This window comes from Lepisma saccharinum, chromosome 2, assembly GCF_977018435.1.
Source record: "Lepisma saccharinum chromosome 2, izLepSacc3.1, whole genome shotgun sequence".
Classification (NCBI taxonomy): Eukaryota; Metazoa; Arthropoda; class Insecta; order Zygentoma; family Lepismatidae; genus Lepisma; species Lepisma saccharinum.
In genome coordinates, this window is record NC_139230.1 from 2,372,750 (window position 1) to 2,393,299 (window position 20,550).

A 20,550-nucleotide genomic window follows, 5' to 3' on the forward strand; every position below is an offset into this window, starting at 1 on the left:
AACCCACCACTATTCAGTCGTCGCATAATGGTTTTCGGGGACACATGGACACCTGAAGCACCGACAAGGTCTTGAGCAATTTGGACTGGAGTGGCAGATCTATTTATTTTTGCCACCTGGTCGATGTACCGATCCTGGCAAGCAGTTGTACACCTTCCACGACCTCCACCATGCATACGCAAAGCTGTTCCTCTGGTACGAGTCGATTTCTGAAGTCAGGAAATGACACTTTCCGATACCCCCATAACACGTGCCACTTCAGTGCCACTTCGCCCTGATTCCAACTGACCAACCACTCTGCCCCGTTCGTAATCACTTAAATGTACTCTTCTCGCCATCTTCCTACATGCTTCTTCTGTTGCACATCAGTATCGTACTGCCAACGGCCTCTACCGTGTTTGACTGTCTCCCGTGGGTACCACCTCCTGCCACAGCACTGCAGTCTGTACCATGGTTTTAAATATGGACAATGTAAGCTTGGGCAAAGGGGTTTATAGAGGTGAGGGGAGTGGCATGTTTCCCAAGTAATCTACAGGTGTTACTTATATTAACTCAACTCTCCAATGGTTTTAAGCTTACAACCCTTTCGATACCCTTGATTTTGTGTGTATGCATGCGTGTGATTTGTCAACATAATTTCCATGCACGCTTATGATTCCTTGTAATGTGAGGTTTCGCCATTCCAGTTTGTGCAATTTATCGTTAACGTGTCACCTTCTTCGTGATGTATGCTGCTCTATACTTGAGGACAGAGGCATTGTTGTTCAAGAGTGGCAAAGGAAAAAGATTGGATCAAAAGTCACATGGAGAATTGCATACAAGGTAAGTTAGATATATTACCGACTGATGTGGGCATCCTTTTCAATTGCATTTCTATTTTTATTGTGTTGGTGCAAATTAGTGTTAAGCCCATAAACAGACATAATAGCCCAATAAATACACCTATTAGGTATAATAGCATTTGTGAGCAGGGGGAAATTGATTTTGGGGTGAAGTGGCATTGTGGACCAGAATGTTTTGAAGGGTGGGGGGTGTTTGAAACCAACTCTGGGCTTGCCAGGAAACATGTTTCTGGTGTCGGGATCACCATGGAGGATGGGAAGGAGAGAACGTAGGGTGTGTCTGATTTTGTTGAGGTGGTGGTGCATGAGGTAGCTCGGGATATTTGTTTGGTGACCAGTGTGGAAATATATCCAGGGTTGACCATGGCTTGGTGTAGGTAGAGTTTGTAGTTGTATCCAACCTATTCCAAATATATGATAAGAGAGAGAGAAAGAGAGAGTGAGTGAGTGCGCATGCATGTGCATGTGACATTCTACTGTCGGAGCTATTTTTTTATGTATAAGGCTCATTGGTTTACGTGGATTAAACTCATTTTCTAACTTCTAACCCCTCCAAAACTTTTACTATTATATGCATGGGTACATGCATGGGTGTGCTTCCATACATACGCATATGAACATTTACATGTAATTTTTTTAGCAGTATCCCTGTATTGTAGTATTCAAGTATCTTATCAGGTAACTGATATATTTTATAATACTGTAGTTTTATTAGATCAAACATTCCCATCTCACTCAAAGCCCTTGTGAATCCAATCCATTTGTGCTACTATGAGGATGCGGATGACAGAGGGTTAAGGGAAATAAAAGAATCTTAACTAATTTTGAAAAGATAGTTTGTTAGAAGAGGGTGTGTGAAATTTAATGAGAGTATAACACCAATGGTATACGCATTGAATTTAACTTGTAAAATTTTACTAGTTAAATGTGAATGATATTTTTTTTATTATTTCATTTTCAGCGCTGGCTTTTCAGTACAGCATTTACACCAGTTCATAAATGGGGTTTCGAAGATAATGGTCACATGTCAAACCACCTGAAAAATTGTGTCTGCTTTGAAAGGTATGTTGAGAGTTTATTTTATATATATTAAGATATGTTCATAATATGTTGTAAATGTATGATTTTTGTGAATTACACATCTGCTGACAATTAAAGCATTGATATAAAATAAACCATCGAACTAATGCCAGGAAACAAGTATGTTTAATTTCTGCAAATTACATTATAGAAAATATGAAAAATTATTAGAGATGTTCCATTGAATTCTTGGTAAATCAATTTTTATTTTGTATATTTTAAAGGAACATAGTTTATCAGGAAGGAATACTAAAATGTGAGCATAATGTTGTTGAGTTCTTATATTTATTTATCTAATTCTTATTTTCATAAGTAAGAGTAAATACTGTAAAAAGTAAATTTATGTTGATTGACTGGTTAGCTCGCACCATACAATACTTATAAACATGTGATGCTTTCAAGAGATGAGTGGATAGGGGAAGGAGTACTGAAGAACATTTTTCATGAATGTAATGTAAGAAAACTTATTTTTACAAAAGGTGCTAACATCGATTGATTGCCATTTTTATTAGCTACCACTTTTACATGGAAAATTGGGGTGTAAGAGGTGATCCTTCCACGTAGTACACCCAATTGTCAACCTCACTTCCACGCAGTACACGCTGGACTGTTTTACAGACTAACGAGGCTCTTTCGACTGGCCCTATGGCCAGTAAAATTCTGTGTGTTGTCCTGTTTTTGTCCTTATGTGTGATGAGTGCCTTTTTACAGCCTCGTCTCTTAACCCAAGTCAGAATATTTTAAGATTTTAGTTATGCGACAGTACAGATTTGTTATGGTAAGGGGCTGGACTCCATATAACGTGACAGGTGTAAAATAGCCTAAGTGCTGACACCCAAAATTTTAAATTCGAAATCTAAAAATTACATGGAAAACATGGTTTTGTGCTATCCTTACACACCCATATAACCGTACATTAAATAAAGTTATACCAATATTTTGTCTGGCCGATGGACTATTAATCTGACTGGGGAAACTTCAAATCAACATTTTAGAACATTCTGCGCACAATAGAATGGATGGATGGATGGATGGCCTGACTGACCGACCCACCCACCCTGTGGGTACAAGTATGCATACGTACATACATACTGTGGTAAAGGTTGATTTCGAGATTTGTAAAAAAACAACCACTGTTATAATATTAAGTATGATTGTATGATAATGAGTATTGGATCAAAGAGAGAGCATTTCCACCCTAAAAATTATATGTAGTATACATGGAAGAAGTGTATTATACAGTTCGATCCCCTCCCCCTCCCAATAATGCAAAAGTGATATTGACTAGAAGTAGATACAGATAGAAGTATCTGTACTTATTATGGAATAAATACAAAACATAATTGTTCACTTCTTTCTTTATCAGGTTCACTGGAAGTAAGCCTTACTTCAATCTACTTGGAGAGGAGCCTAATTCTGAGTTGTCTTCAAAACTTAAAGAAATGTTTTCAGAAGAAAAGTCGCACACTAAGTTTTGAAGGAATATTCTGATGTAGTAAAAGATTTAACTGAAACATAATTTGAGTTAGATAAATCTGTGATAGAAATGTTTCTTTAGAGGTTGCAAATTGTATTCTAATGTGTAAAATGAAATTTGCTTTTGATTTTAACCAAGAATATCAGTCATAATTTAGGGTATTGTTAGAGTAAAGTAATTTTGTGTACTACCATGGAAATAATTAATATTGGGAGCAGCCAGAACAATGTATTCTCACTAGAATTTGTAACAGAACTAAATAATTTGCATTACGATACTCATAAATAAGACAGTAGAGGATGCTTTGACGTCCAAGACTGATACATATTTGTTCCAAGGTTTCATCTTTTCATCAGCAATATTTTTCTTATACCTTGCTATTTAAAATCTATATTTATTGGTGACAAGTTACTACCTTAGTCATTGTAAGTAGTGACAGAGAATATCAGTTTATAAGTGTGGAGGTCAAAGTGTACTAAGTGTGAAAATTTAGATTATCCTATTGTATGTTGGATAGAGAAGAAAAATGTCATGCCATGAAAAATTCCAGTGTCCTAATGTTGTGGTGCTACTGCCAAATAGTTTTAACATTCCCTTGTGAAGTACTCAATATTATTATTGTTATTATTTTAGTGTTATATATAGAACTGAATATATGAAAATTAATGTAGAATGGTATTTTGCACAGGTCTTTCAATTTGGTTTTACGAGTGCAGATGTCCAATGAATAATAAATCAACATGTAGGATTTTATGAATGCACTTCTACTTACTTCAACAAGTACAACTTTTAAAAGAAAATCAGCTCAATCAAGTAGATGTTTGAGAATTAGGTAACTGCCACTTTGGCTAATCGTGAAGATGAGAATGAGTGACAATATGATGAAATTGATGAAGAACACCCATGCCCTGGTATTGTAGTGTGCTGTGCTAACCATTCCACCACAGAGGTCAGCTGTTGATGAAATCTGTAGCACTTTCAGCACATTATTTCATCTTTGACCATCCACTTTCTTTTACGCAATGCGTTCTGAAGATTAAGAGAAAGCACCAACAAAGAAGATGTACTCCAGAATCAACAGAAATGTCTTGGCAAATGTAGGGATGTACCTTGCTCTTCAGTGCATACTTTGAGCTTTTCATGTGCTATGTGGGATCTCTAATTTTCTTCATCTTCAACCGTGCTGCAGTTTGCTATTTACTATATTATCATATTGTGATGTGCATATTGCTCACTGCTAAATAAAGAGAAAGATCAAAGATCAATTACTTACGTGTGTGAGTACGAAATGTCAATCAAAACAACGTTTCAGAGGTTAGGACTGCCTCCTTCTTCAGGTTGATGCATATTCTTAGACATCTGACATGGTGTCACATTAAGACTGGCCAGGTGGCCTCTAACAGCTGCTTAGGATGTTTCTTTTAAGTGATTTTAGATTAGGAAATGTGTGGTTTTAGATATGAGTTTTATTAGTGTGAGGGTTTTTACAGCTACAAAGTGGGGTCTTTTCCACAAGTGTTTTTTACCATAACCTTTTACCTGTATCCTCAACTAACACTTTCTTAACGTGACACCATGTCAGGTGTCTAAGAATAAGCATCAACCTGAAGAAGGAGGCAGTCATAACCTCTGAAATGTTGTTTTGATCGACATTTCATACTCACACACGTAAGTAATTGATCTTTGATCTTTTTAACAATTTCTCTTTATTTACTATATTATTGTACTCCCTCCCCCAACACACAAACATATGCACACCACTTTGTGTAAAATGAAGTCGTACGTGAACAATTGATGGTTGCATATGAAAGATGCTTGGTGTTGCATCTGCACACTGACAGTGGAAAAATATTAAGTAATATGTTTCATGAGAGGATAAAATAAGCATTAGAACCATAATATATAATTGTTTCTAAACTTGTAACTAAATTCACTCCTGCAGTTGTGGAATGTCCAAAAGTAACTCCCAGTTCCTTTCTGTGAGGGGCACAGTAAGTTCCAAGTATACTTTTTTTAATATAGTAGTGTGAAGATTTATTTTATTTGTGAATATACAAAATATGTATCCAGAAAATATACTACATACAGTGAAACCTCGATTTTACATTTTTAGAGGGACCAAGCTTAAAAAAACAACTTAAACATAAGAAAATGTAAAATTGAGAAAATATTTATAACATTTTGCTATGTTGGGACAATGAAGATTGAATGTATAATGCGGGAAAATGTATAATCCAAGAATGTAAACTTAGGGCTTCACTGTATTTGTAGTAATTCATCAGTATATCCATATTCCTTCCAATAATTTAGTTAAACTTGTCTTTATTAGTGATAAAAATTAACATATTTTTCCCACTTGCTCAAGGGTAAAAATATAGTAGCTGAAAAATGATGGAGTGAAAAATTACAGTAGGGCTTCCCTGATGGCATAGTGGTGAAACTGTAGGTTCCATCTCAATTAACCTATCTGTGCATAAAGTGGCCTTTAAATCATAAAATATTAATATGTAGGGATATATAACAGTTACTATCAATTTTGTCTGCCCACATGAAAATAAAGAGCATTGTTCACATTGTATCTAAAAATATCTGTTTGGCGGTTACCCAGAGATAGGTAATTTACTCTGATAGGCTTACTTTTCATATTTCCACGTAAATTTTCTTCTCAATCAATTTCGCCACCCATCTGGTGGCTTCGTCAGGCTCTGTCTTGCTGTGGGCGACGGGGTTCCTTCTTCTTCCGCTTGTGCTTGTGGTGGTGCTAGTTGGCACGGTCCTTCCACCTTCTGCCGTTCTGGTGTGGGTGTAGTACTTCCTTCTTTTGCCATGCATCGAGGTTTTGGCGCTGCAGGTGACTGCTCTCGGTCTCATTGTCTGCTTCCATGGAGCGGTGCTTGTTCGCGTGTGCATGCGGGCTTTTTTGTGAATGCTTAAGGCCCGTGCTTAGTTTCTTGTCATGCGGGGGGAGCAGGTTGGGTTCCTGATAGCAGGAAGCCAGGTTTTATTGAGGGTCCCAGGGTTAGTGTTGAGGTTGGCGGGAGTGGTCACTATTGCATATGTTTCTTTTTGAGAACCTTTCCAAGGTGGATTTCGCTTGCATGACTATTTTGGCAGAGTCTATGTTATGGTTTCTGTCTATAAGGTCACAGGAAAGGCCTGTTCTTCTCCTCCTGAGGCGGTGGTCAGCATCATGCTCCTTGAGCCTATCCTCAAGTCGGCACTTTGTCATACCTACATACTTGCTTCCACAAGTGCAGGTGCTCACGTAGATCTTGCATTGGGGTTGGTGTAATATCATTTGAAAAGGGTTAGGTGGGAGGCTATGGAAGGAGGGGGTTGGTCTGCTATCTTGAAACTGTGCCTGGTTAGAACTTTTTGAATTTTCTTGGTTAGGTCAGAATGTCGGGGGAGGTCGATCCAATTTTCTTTTATCCTTTCTTTCTGGGGGGGGGGAGGGGTGGCTGGTTCATTTTTATTTTGGTAGCGTCCAGGAGGTGGAGGAGTTCCTGTTGGCTGTACCCATTGCTAATGCCAAGGGAGATGATATGATCGAATTCAGTCTGCAGGTCCTCAGGTTCTGAGGTAAGGTTGATAGCTCTCTTGAAGAAGTTGATCCAAATGTTGTTTTTTGCCATGCAGAGTGACCAGAAAATTTGTGGATGTATTTCGTTCCGGAGTTGGGTTTCCTTTATACATTGGTCTTGAATTTGTCGTCTTCCTGCTTATGGCGAGATCCAGGTAGTTTAGGATATTATCTTTTTCTTCCTCTGGTATGAAGTGGATGCTCGGGTGGGCCAAGTTAAACAATTGTATGGCTTCTTGTAATTGCTCATTTTTTTGTAAAGAAGGATGGAGTCGTCAGCATACCGCTTGTAGGCAAGACAAGAAACCAAGCACGGGCCTTAAGCATTAGCAAAAAAGCCCACGTGCGCATCCGAACAAGCGCCACTCCATGGAAGCAGATGATGAGACCGAGAGCAGTCACCTACTGTGCCAAACCCCGATGCTCGGCAAAAGAAGGAAGCACTACACCCACACCAGAACGGCAGAAAGTGAAAGGACTGTGTGAAGTAGCACTGCCACGAGCACAAGCAAAAGAAGAAGGAACCATGTCACCCACAGCAAGACAGTACATGCCTGACGAAACCACCAGACTGGTGGTGAAATTGATCGCGAAGAAAATTTACGCGGAAAAATGAAAAGTAAGCTTATCAGAGTAAAAGAGCATTACTGTCAATTCTCAACATTTTATCAGCTCGTTTGCAGAGAGGAGTTTTACAAAACACATTTCTTGAAGCATTCCTAGTTGTGAATTAAGAAGATATTCTCTTGTGGATATTGACCAGATCACTCTCGTCTTCAAGGATTGATGTTAATGTTGAAGATGACATTCGTTCATTGTTTTCTGCCCAGGGGCAGGTATTTCCTTACAACCTGCACGCTGTTTGACCTTGAGCCTTTTGCTTTGTAGCATTGTAGGACCCATTTATTTTGACATCATCAATCATTTGGTATCTTCTTCTTCCCTGGATTTTCTTTCCATTGACCATCCCTTCAATAGCATAATTCTCATCCAGTGACCCAACCAATTTCTTTTTCTCTTCACGATTATCTCCAGCATTGATCTCTCTTCCCCAACTCTTTCTAGCACTGTTTCATTTCTCACTTTTTCTGTCCATTTCACCTGTTCTATTCGTCTCCATAACCACATTTTTAGAGCTTCCAATCGCTTTTTCTCCCTTGTTTTCAGTGTCCATATTTTCACACCATATAGAGCTACACTCCATACAAAGCATTTCATTAGTATTTTCCTCAGTTCTTTGTTCATAGATCCACAGACATTAACTTTTGAAAACTTAGAAATACATCCAGAACTGATTGCTATCCTGAGAGAATCTCTTCAGGATTTTACAGACTTACCAGACAAATAGATAACATGCAGTGCCTGTACAATATGTGCTTGAAGTATGAATCCTGCGACACCCTTAATTTAGTTTTCAATATTTCAACATGCGGTTATTATAACTGAAAATCATACTAATATTCCTTTGGTCCAGGTTGCATCACATCTTGAGAGCTGCATTTTTTTAAAATTCAGAAACGTGTCAGATGGTTAGTTCTGTTTATTATTTGTCAGACTCTCTTTCAAAGTAAATTGAAAACAATCATATATAGAGTTAAAAAATCAGCTCATTCCCTGCTATGGTCATAGGAAAATCTTTAGAAAGTGAAAGTAAAGCTATTTGGCATTTGTAGTTTACAACAAGTGTAGAGCTGTAGTTTAAGAGGACTGCTTGACTGGCTTCTATGTGATTGTGAAAGTGTGTTGTTATAATAAAAGTATTGAAAATGAATATAGTATTAAAATATCGTACATCAGTTTTACCAGTGCATTGTTTTATTGCTATGACATATTCTAATTTTAAATCCTATAATTGTGTATGTGGTGAAGATCACTGTAATGATCACACATATTCATCATGCACATGTGTAAAATGATAAGTGACTGTATTATGCTCAGAAATTGTGTACATTTTTATATTGTCTAAAAGTATTGGAAAGTTTAAGCACTTACATAGAAGTATTGTGTTTATATTTTATGAACTTTTTCATGTTTAATAAAATTGTGTGTGTGTGTGTCAATGCAAGTGTATCATTCTTATATGTACCTGTCACCAGATTTTGGTTACTTTCAGTTGTAGATATTCTATGGCCAGTGTTTCTTTAACATTGATGAAATTTTCATGTTTTCCTTAAATTCATATCATAATCTGATCATAGCCATGATTCAAGAGCCATGAGTTGTTGGCAAAAAGTTCAGGTCATTTTCATCTAACTTTTTCACACAGTCTTTTCAGCACTTCCAAATAGTAAACTTTGCTAACTTTTTGTCCAGTTGGTACAAATTCATAATGAATAATCCCTTTGATATCAAAAAGGTTAGCAAGATCACCTTGATTCTTGATTTGGCCTGATAGAACTTATTTGAAGTAAGTCTTGAGGCTTTGTTGTCGATGAATGATGAACAGACTTCGGCTATACACCAGATAGGTTGTGGAAAGAATTCCAAGCTTTCGAAAGCTAATGTCACTCACATCTTCAGGGTAGAAATGCAGTGCTGAGTGGACCAATTGAGATCCATGTCTGCTGCATCCACACTGCTGGTTGGCTATCGCTAGCCAGGTTGGGTCCTGTTTGAGCACTGTGTCATGATTAAGATTCTATTTTCTCCCATGAATGGATGTTGCTTCATTAATGATGTGGTCCTGGTAGTTTGATGATTTGGCTATATTTTCTGTGTTGCTGAAATCTATTATATGGCCCTCAGTTTATTTGGTTGTGGAGAATTAGCAGACATCCATTGTGCACTTTGAATCTTTGTTTCGGGGTTGTATTGGTACACCCATCTTTCATCACCATAACATGGCTCAAAGCTTTGTTTCGCCTTTTCAAAAGGTCTTGGCTCTCCTTTGCTTTTTTTTCAGCTCCTTCGAGACCATATCAGCACACACCTTTCTCATGCCAAGAATTTCAGTGAAGATTTTCCTGTTTTCCTATCTATGTTTACTTGGTCCGCTATGCTTGTCACAGTCAGACAGCGATTTGGATGCACAATTTGACAAATTTTTGCATTGTATTCTCGGTTCTGCTCGTTCCTGGTGACTTCTCTTCATCAGTAATGCTTTCTCTTCCCTCAGAAAAACACTTTTCATTGCTCTTAATTCAAGCTCAGACATTCTTGCAGATGCACACAACAATAATAATGAACGCCACTCAGCAAGATACCTCCACATGACACAAACACAGCTGCAAGACACTGATATACCAAGGTTATGAAATCTTACCCAGCTGTTTGTGCAGTGCTGCCATATGATGGCAAGTTTGCAAACCTAATTGTCAGATCACGTATGACCACATTTAGGCTATGACTTGCTTACAAAGGCTTCTGCAAGCAGCAAGAGATGGCATATGTATCTAACTTACAAGATACAGCAAATAATCCAGTGTTTCAATACATGTGGAGCATACAAGTGTCTAATATGGAATATTAAAGGAAAATATAAGACATTTAAAAAATAATGCAAATACAAACAAAACAGTTCACGGCTATCATATGTTGTCACTCTTAGGAAGATTTCAGACCAAAGTTACAAGTGGCACACAACACATGCCACTTGAGACTAAACCAACCAACAGTAACATTTCACACCATAGCCACAATAACATGCTGCACTAGCCTAAATTCAATTGGTGAAATCCTCAAGTGACACGTGTTGTCACTTTGTTCTGCAATCTCTCATAGTTCTTTCACAAATGAATGTTGAAATAGCACAACAATGCAATTGTAAAGTCATGAAGAGAGGTATCAGGCAAGGCTATAATAATTATAACTTCATTGGACAATACATCTTGAGTTGATTGCATTCCCTTGATCAATAAATATAATAGACACCATGTGCTAATATTTCGAGGTGTAAGTTAGTTCAATCAACTTGTGGCATCTAAACACTTTTATATCTAAGATTTGGCCAATTTATGTGGTTTCTTCAGGGAGCTAGATAATCAAGTAAAAGTCTTAAAATAGAAAAGATTAAATCTTTTTTCCAAATTCTAAAATGTGTCATGTGTTTCCTTGACAACTTGGTTTCATGTTACATATTTACTTTTAACTCCTCAGAAATGTGATTGTGTATGCACAAGCAAGAAAGATACAGGGGGAAAGCAGTATTTGTACAAGGTTTGTACTTGATTGGTAGATTGAAGTGAAAATTCTTAGTGCATCAGCACTTAAGCTATTTGCTTGATTGGTAGATTGAAGTAAAAATTCTTGGTGCATCAGCACCCATCGCATTATACAGGGACATGCCCCTTACCATAATTAAAAGCACCTCGCCTGTCCGAGGACTAAAATCTACTTACACAGGTTAAAAGCTGAGGCTGTAGAGGGGCACTCTCAAAGTACAGGAGTCTGCATAAGTCAGTTTACCAAAAAGGCAAACTATGTTACTTCGTATTTACATAGAAATAGAAATTGTTAAAATAACTGCTCAAAATGGCTGCCATTGTTTTCGATGCATTTATTACACCTTTTTCATACTGATTAACAGATGTTATTACACAATTGTGGTGTGAATATTTATGAAAAAATTGTTCTTTCAAGTGTTCCAAATCTCGCGACATCACAGCATAAACTTTGTCTTTCAGAATTCTCCACATGGAGAACTCGCATAGGATTAAGTCCGGAGATCTTGCAGGCCACGCCATGGTACAGTCATGTTAAAAAATCTGTCGCATGGATTTTTTCTAAGTCCAACGTCTTACGAAATTATGTTGGTAGCTCTGAAACAAGGAAGTGTTGTGAAATATATGATCCTCCAATCAGAGTGAAGTTCGATTCAGAGGAGCAGGAGGCGTGACTCACGGTCTTGTCCACAGGAAGTTCAACCAATGCAGCATTTCCAAATATGAGATAACGTCCCCATTGGTTAAATATTGTTTCAATAATGCGAATCGGCAGAAAGATTGCGCAAAAGTTACTTTGTCGTTTTAATGCCTTTAATCGTTTCAAATTAGTATTAAATTGTCCCAATTATAGTTCATGAGCTTAATATAATGTATTCATGTATGTGTTTGACAATCATATATATATCTCTCATTAGACCAATTTTCACATTGTTTTCACCACGTGAGATGACATTTCATTTACATTTACGATAAAATAGTGGTTTGGGTGTAATAACAGTTTTCATTAATTAATTTAGAGATGCATTTTTATTTGTTGAGTTAATGATTAGGTTAATTCGTTATTTCTCGCGAAAAGAGGGAACCACAGCTGAAAGAAAATACACAACTTGTATTATTGAGGTCAAGAGTTCGTTTTAACATCACTTTTTGCACACATAGGCTAATCACGACTCGGGATACATTTAAATTGGAATCTGAAACGTTATGGGACCTGACTGGAACTCGGAAAAGGACACACTGATTACAAGACATCGATACATTACCACTTGGTCTGGCGAACGCCAATAATGATGAGGGGTTGTGGGAGTGGGAGAGGGGTGACGGAAAGTAGAAAATAAATAGTATTTTTGGGGGTATTTAATGTTATATTTATACACATACAAACCTAAGAAAATATTTATTTTGATACATGTGTGTGGGGGGTGGGGAAGGGGGAAAAGAGAGGGACAGAAAGATATTGGGAGAGATGGGACGAAGAGGTGATTGTGGGAAATGTTTTATTTGACGTTCAGTAATAAAAACAATCAAATCAATGATGATTATCTTATAAATACCATATTTAATGTAAATTTGTTTTAAAAATGGGGGCGGGGAGCTGTTTGTTTTACGTTCAGTGCAGGATAACAAGTGAAGACACATAGTGGTTCGTATCTCACTTTAAACTGTAGGTCCAGGCCCCATTAGCCTATCTGTGTATAACGTGGATTTGGAATTCAGTAGAAAATAACGTCGATCTAGTATTTTGGATTTTAGATGCGTTGAGACCACTAAAATTTCCAATTCTTATAATAAGAAACCTGTCCTCATATTACCATTTTGAAAGAGAGAGAGTTAATTGTATAATCTTTCGTTGTTAGTTTCAAAGAAGACTAATTCAAATAGTAACAATGGGAACGAATAAAGCTTACGAAAAGTTTTTGCCACGGTGGGGATTTGAACCTACGACCATTAGAGTGACAACCCAGTGCGATAACCACTACCCCACGAGTTCGTTCCTTTTTACGGCATGATTATGAGTTAAGACCATTCGTTCAATATGCATTAGAAATATAATCCCCAGCCGCCTCTTTATAAACAATACACCCAAACGCTCCTTTGTAGCAAATGAAATAAAGGTGGTATGAATGTCTCAAAACATTTAAGCAAAATCTACTATATTTACGACGCAATCGTTTTACATGGAGAGGCTACAGCTTCGAGAATTGAGGTTGTGGTTTGACTGTAATTGTAGGATACCCCATAGGTATCGATAACCCAAGGCTCTAGTGTGCACTAGATTGGTTCATTTGTAGTGACGTGCTCGTAAAGAGGTATGTCAATATAAAAATGTGTTAATGCTTATTTTTTAAACAGTGAACTCATAATTTAATATCTCTCTGTCCATCTCATTATCCTACTTAGGAACTAATTGGTATTGCAGGAGTCATACTGAAAAGAAATCTCACGTGACAATGACAAGAAATTAGATTTACGGAAGGAATTGTTTTCATATTTTAAAACCTCGAAGGGCCATGGGCTATCTCCCGACTGTCAGTCTCCCTTCCACAATCCTACCTAGAGTTATCTTCAACTGGCAACGAGGTGACGTTGGTCAGCACGTCCAGAGGGCTAAGTATCGCTTACTAGGCCCGCCTGGCTGGTCGGGCGGGCGAGTAAAACTATATACCTGGGTTTTGACCCGTCAAGCATCGAAAGCCCACGGGTAACTGGAAGGCTTTGCAAGACGAAGCTCGCTTATCTTCAGCGAACGCTCATTCCGGTTTTGCACCGTCTCCAGATACATGAGTCACGCAGTCACCGTTGCCAACTTTTAGATTCTAAACTGTTCTAGGAGCACTTAAAATGTTCATCACTTTTATCAATTTGAAATTGCAGACATTTATTCCTTGGTAGAAAACATTTGTATCACTCACACCCACTGGCGGCGATTGGGTTCTCAAACTAAGGGGCCAAGGTGCAAAAGTGGGGTGGCAAGGACAGTTTAATTTCCCTTGATACATGAGGTTAGCGTGGTGCAAAAGTGTCAAAACGTCGGGGGGGAGGGTCAACTGCACTTTCTCTGCCCCGCCCCTAATTACCGTCACTGCTGACACCTGTAAAGGAGTACGAACCAAGTTTCGCAAAAAGTGCCATCGTAAATATTTTGGAACTTTGTGTGACTGGTGGTTGTTCTACATTATACTTTTGGGGGGGGGTGCTCCCCTATGGCACAGTGGTAGTAGTGTTGTCCACGGGACGAGACGGGACAGGCTTTTAAAAATTCGATCTTCTCTCTGGTGTAATTTTGCCAATTCAATATCCGAATTAGTTGCTCAAGATCCCCCCCCCCCCTGAACACTAAGGCACGATGGTCCATAAAATAGAACATGAAATCAGAATTTGCATTGTAAAAGGTTTTTGAATATTGTCATCTCTTGCAACAAATCGTCGTTCGCTCATGTTGTTGTAACACCACTTAGCCATGTTTCCATGATATGAAAAACTCAATATGGTGACCAACGCAGAAATTTATTTTATTTTAAAACATAAACTAAACGTAACGTTTCAACCTTCTAGCAAGGTTTTCTTCAGACTGTACCCAGTACAAAAAAAAATGTTGTTGCTAGTTATCTAGTTCTACAGACCGCATTGATAGTAATACGATGCAAAATATAATTATTGTTAGCTTGTATCTTCATAGGTGCAAATAGCAGGCAATGCTATTTACACATTCCAACGAACGAACAACGTAAAAATGAAAACGAGAGGAGATTTACGATTTCAAGACCAGAAAGTGACATAAAATGAACAAGACACACGAACCAATTTGAAGACCTTCGAAACAAATTTGGAAAATGTGTGGTAGTTGGTTTGACACTAATTTGAGAAGTTACAAAAATCTTAGGTACAGTGGCGTAGCAACATATCGCGAGGCCCTGGGCGAGATTAGAATGCAAGGCTCCATCTGTTCTTTAAGTTTGAAATATCAATGTGAATGGATATACAGTCATCAAGGAAACGTCAGCAAATTATTATATTTATATAATAGCCTATAATAATAATAAATTTCTGACGAAAATTATATTTAATAGTACGCGACAGAGAAATTTACACTTGGCAGAGCTACATTAACACGCTGCTGGAATTTTCATTAACCAAGGCAGTAATAATAGTACGTTTTTTAAGATGTTCCCAAGGATCCCGGGTTCGAATCCCGGTCGGGCTTGGTTGTTTGTGAATGTCCATTCTTCAATTTCATCTTTTCATCACTCATCACCATCTTCGCAAATTAGCCTAGAGGCACAAAACGTGAAGTAAAATAAACTAAATCAATCAATCAATCAATTTTAAGATGTTCTTTAGACAGTAAGACAACTGAAATATCCTTAAATGAAAACCTTTAAATATAACCTATATATTATTTAATGAGTCGTTCTTTATTTCCGCATTTCAAAATTTGTAGGATGTAAATGTCACAAACCGTGGCTTAAGTATAAAATATCGAATGACACGCATAAAATGTCTGTGCTTGATAGAGCGGGGGAAGGGGGTGCGCTAAACCACAATTCTGTCTAGGGGACCAAAGTATCTACCTACAAGGTCTTCGACACAATCGGTTTCAACATCAACAAATCTTAAAACGATAGTCATTTGCACCATAAGTGTGAAATCTTTGGTGTAATCAATTAATACAGCTAATTTGACTCTTTTAATTAGCAATTTTGCCTTTGTTGCACATTAATTGTACCAGTTTACATTGAATTTTAGGGCTTAGATGATAATAATAATTATGAATCTCATTTTGTTGATACGTCTTAATATTCTTGTAATATTAAATATTTGACGCAGTGGCGTAACAAAATCGTAAAGTACGCGTCCGCAAGAAACAAATTTGGGTCCCTCAAGTACAGTCAGATTCTTCCAGGAAATGTATGTAATTACTTAGAATGGCTGGTTGTGGCTACACTTACATTAATAATTATACAAATCGATGCTCTACCTCTGAATTTTCAAATATTACAACATATCTTTCATTGACATTTATGTATTCAAAAGAAGAAAATACAAATACTTACTTATCCCCTTCCCCGCCCCTCTTAACAGCTGGGTGGATAAAAATAATGTTTTTTTTATTATTTTTAATTTTTTTATTTAAATCGATCTTTTCTTTGGCATCGTACACATAGACATATTTTTTAAATAGAAAGGCTTTTTCTGATAAACGTCCCTGTAAAATATTTGAACAGTTTGATTAAAGCAAATAACAAATTAGATGAAAATATGCATTTCTCTGTTTCTGGAACTGAACATAATGAACCTAATAAACCAACACAGACTCAATATCTCAAAACAATCACCAACGAATGCCGGAAAAATATTCTACAACCAGCTGCCTCATGACATAAAACTGATATCTCCAAAAGATAAACAAATACAAACAATAAAAAAATATTTGACAGAGAGAGCTCTCTACAGTATCAGAGAATTCATGGAACAAGACAATACAAGCCCAATGTACTAAAAAATATGTATTATAATTGTATTCTTATTTCAATCATGCAACAATGATAATGTGTTTTAATTTTTATTGTAGTGTAATGAAGTGTATTTTTTAATTTTTACTTTGGTGTAGTGATGTAATGTACTACACAATGTTTCTTCTTTTTTGTTATGATGTACTTAACTAATTATTATTTCATTATGTATCTTGACGTTTTCCATGCCCTTTTAATCAAGGGCCAACGGAAGAAAATAAAATTCAAATTCAAATTCAAATATGAAAATGTTTGTTAAATGTGTTAATGAAACTATTATAATTTCAGTAACGCTTCTTACAGTGCAAATATAAATTCTAGATGTACTTTATAATTTTAACTTAAAATAATATTTACAGTCTTTGTAGCCGAATTTTGAGGTTTTAATGATAATTATTGAATTTTAAATCAAGGGAAATTTAGGTGTTTTTTTCAGATGACATATTACATTTATTTTCGTATGAGCTTCACCCCATCAGGACATGTATTTTGTTTCCTTTATTTCCTTTCTTAGAGCATAATAAACACCATTAAATGAATACGAGATTAATATACTTTCACAAAAAGTGATTCTGATATCTACAAATTTCTTGTGTACATTATTCTGTAATTTTATTTAAAGTGATTTCAATAAGTGATTTTTAAAATAGAATTCCCCAATTTAAATTTTGATTTAAATCAAACCACCTTGCTTAACAGAAAGCTGGCTTCTGGGCAGCGAATGACACTTTTACATTAGATCTTGCCCTTTCTCGTTCAAGAGTGAGATTACTGAGTCCGGTAAATTTGGGCTGAATCATACCATTCGACACTACCTTCCAGAAGTTTTTCCTAAGTTTCAATTTTGAGAAAGATAGTTCTTTCTTCGTGGTTGTTACTTGAAGAGGAGGAAACAAACAGAAGGCGGTACAGGATACAGAGAACACTGGAAGCTAGTGAAGAGCTATCAAGGAGTAGAAACTTTGCCAAAGCACTTGATTTCAGATTTAAGCACATTCCTGAAACGTAAAACTTTATCAGGATATTCTGAAGATGAATCATCTTCGTGCCCGTTACAGAGGGCAATAGCTGCATCTGAAGTTGTAGGAACGAAGGAAGAACTGCTAATATTATCCATACCCTTCAGTTTAAAACACCGGAAGCATTTAAATGCCCCATACTTTGCTCCGTGGCAGTTTGTGGTGATTTATCATTAACATATTAAAATCGTGTAGGCTATGCAAGGTCACGAGACAGAAGAAAAGCCAAGACAAAGCGCTTTCTATTCAAGAAAATAATAATTCGATAATATTGTCCAAGCAACTTTTGCGTTAATGTTTCACATGAGAAATGAGAATTATTTTGACTTTTTCGGGGCCCCTTAGGCTTAGAGCTCCCGCCCGCCTCTGATTTCACGTATTCATTCAAATTATAACGTTAAACTAGAATATAAAGCCAGATAAAAAATGTTTTAATTTTATTGCCCACAAAAATTAGCCTTTTCTATCTTTCTCACTTCCATTTATTACGTTTTTCGTATCAACCTCATGGGAGGCAAGGCCCCTACATGCGCGAGGCCCAGGGTGGTCGCCCACTTCACCCACCCCTTGCTACGCCAATGGTTATACAACCTCAAGGCACCTGCGCCTAGCAGAAATTAAAATATTTCCACGCTTAGTGAAATATAATGGCCGTTGGCAACACTGACAGGAGTGCTCGCTTCTACTTGCAAGAACTACATCGAGTCTCACGGGTCTTCTTAAGACCCGGGTAATAGAAAAGCCTGACAGGCATCGATGCCTGTGCACAACTGTGACGTGAAGCTCGCTTGTGCGATGTCGAACACCTGGGCTTGAAGTGCGTGTTGCATATTATTGTAGGCGCGCCTCCTCGGAGACGGGTTTTTTCCGGGTCTTGTGCAGGTCTCTAAGCACGTCGAACCCTCAGCCGTTATAGAAGATATCTGAAACCAGGTTACACCAGTCACTCGTAGCTCCCCAATTTCCTCACGATGGTGGTTTGCCACCAGTCCTGTACAGATAACAGGCCGAGAACCCAGGACGACTCGAATCCATGCCGTCCCGCTGCAGTCGGAGTCCAAAGCACAGAGTCTTAGACCGCACCGTTACGGAGGAGGAGAGTTTTCATATTTTGTTTCTTATAAATGTCGACAATACATTAAATATATTACGCACCAAAAATTAGTGTCAAAAAATAGCCGGTTCTATAAGAGATTCGAACCTTCGATCTTCACTCAACTAGGCCGCTATTTTTAACAATTTCCCATTTTCTCACTCAATAACCTTCGTTGAACGTTTGTCTTAAGAGTCGTTAGCAATATTGTAAACCTTATTAACCTATCTGCTGTCTATCACAAATGTATTTTACAACCTGGAGTAGATTTTGATGTCTGCAATTTAGAACTTGACTTTCGTGGTAAGTAATTCTCTACCCTCTACTATAATAAATAAATCAAAGTCTACATATCTCATATTTTGTAAATGCGAAATGTCATTGTTAAATGTTACAAACTATTTCTCATTCCACCGTTAGTTCCAGATTTAGCCACAGCATTCTGGAAGCCAGCGTGAAACGTGTTTCCTACATTTACAAGGTCAGGTGAACCCTTATCAGTTGTATTGGATGCCTGTGAACATGTTACTTGATACGTCATGCTACTGTGGTGGATTTCTTCCCCTTTTACGTTGAACGGTAGTAATCCCCGACTGGGCACGACGAATCAATCGCAGAAAAGCAGACTGTCTAGTAAATCGCATACCATGTATTATTTCGAGCTCCTAGGTTTTGAAAAGTGAAATAAAAAAAAAATATGTAACATTAATTCATAATGGTTGACTTCTTTGGGTATTATTTCATGACTCTTTTCTACTTACTCCAATGAAACTTTTGTCTACTGTTTTCAGTAGATCAATAGGTGTTTTGAAACATCTATTGTGTTCAGATTTTCAAAATATAAATACAAAAAAATAATAAGGGGGTATGAAATTAATATTTACAGCCAAAATATTAAACTTAACATATACACTATACTGTATAAATTATTTTCACTTGCAGTTTCTCTACTGTACTGGTTTCATTAGATCAATAGGTGTTTTGAAACATCTATGTTAAGAATTTTTAAATTTGAATTACAATTTGTGTGCATGAAAACTTAGGGTATTTTACACCCGTCACGCTATACGTGGTCCAGCCCCTTATCATGACAAAAATAAAAGCGTGTCTGAAAACTAAAATATCCTTACCTGGGTTAAAAGCTGAGCCTGTAAAGCGATAGACAGTCAGCACAAACAAGGACAACACACACACAGTCCTACAAGGATTATACTAACAGTAGGTCCAGTCACCAGATCCTCGTTAGTCTGCAAAATGCAGTTCAGAGTGTACTACATGAAAGTGAGGTTGGTTTAAATTTTAAATAGATATAAAAACAAATTGTTAGTGAGGAGGAATAAAAAGACCGTGAGTCACGCCTCCTGCTCCTCTGAATCGAACTTCACTCTGATTGGAGGATCGTATATTTCACAACACTTCCTTGTTTCAGAGCTACCAACATAATTTCGTAAGACGTTGGAAATCCATGCGACAGATTTTTTGAACATGACTGTACCTCTTCTCCCTATACACTCCTTGAAGTGCGAATTCCGATGTTTCTAGGGACAACGTCTGACGCTTAACTTGGCAAGAAACAGGTCATTGCTAGTGGAGGGGATCATGAAGGTACATCACGTCCTAGGGTGCAGCGGTAAACTTGACTTATGGCACCCCTGTATAAGGACAACACACAGCCCTACAGAGGATTATACTGGCTATAGGTCCAGAAGCCAGATACCTGTTGGATGTCAACACACACAAGCATGATGTAGAGCAGGTGAAGGTTGGCTTACCTAATGGT

At 37.3% G+C, this 20,550-nt stretch overlaps 1 protein-coding gene across 1 annotated transcript in view; it reads left to right on the forward strand.

Moving 5' to 3' along the window:
* Positions 1-4,246, forward strand: part of LOC145983859 (F-box only protein 30-like) — a 47,664-nt gene extending 43,418 nt beyond the window's left edge. The window contains exons 5-7 of the mRNA XM_083116917.1: positions 687-822; positions 1,804-1,904; positions 3,289-4,246. Of these exons, the coding sequence (XP_082973043.1) occupies positions 687-822; positions 1,804-1,904; positions 3,289-3,400 (349 nt within the window). The 3' untranslated portion in view covers positions 3,401-4,246. The remainder of the gene's footprint in view (positions 1-686; positions 823-1,803; positions 1,905-3,288) is intronic.
* The last annotated feature ends 16,304 nt before the right edge of the window (positions 4,247-20,550 follow it).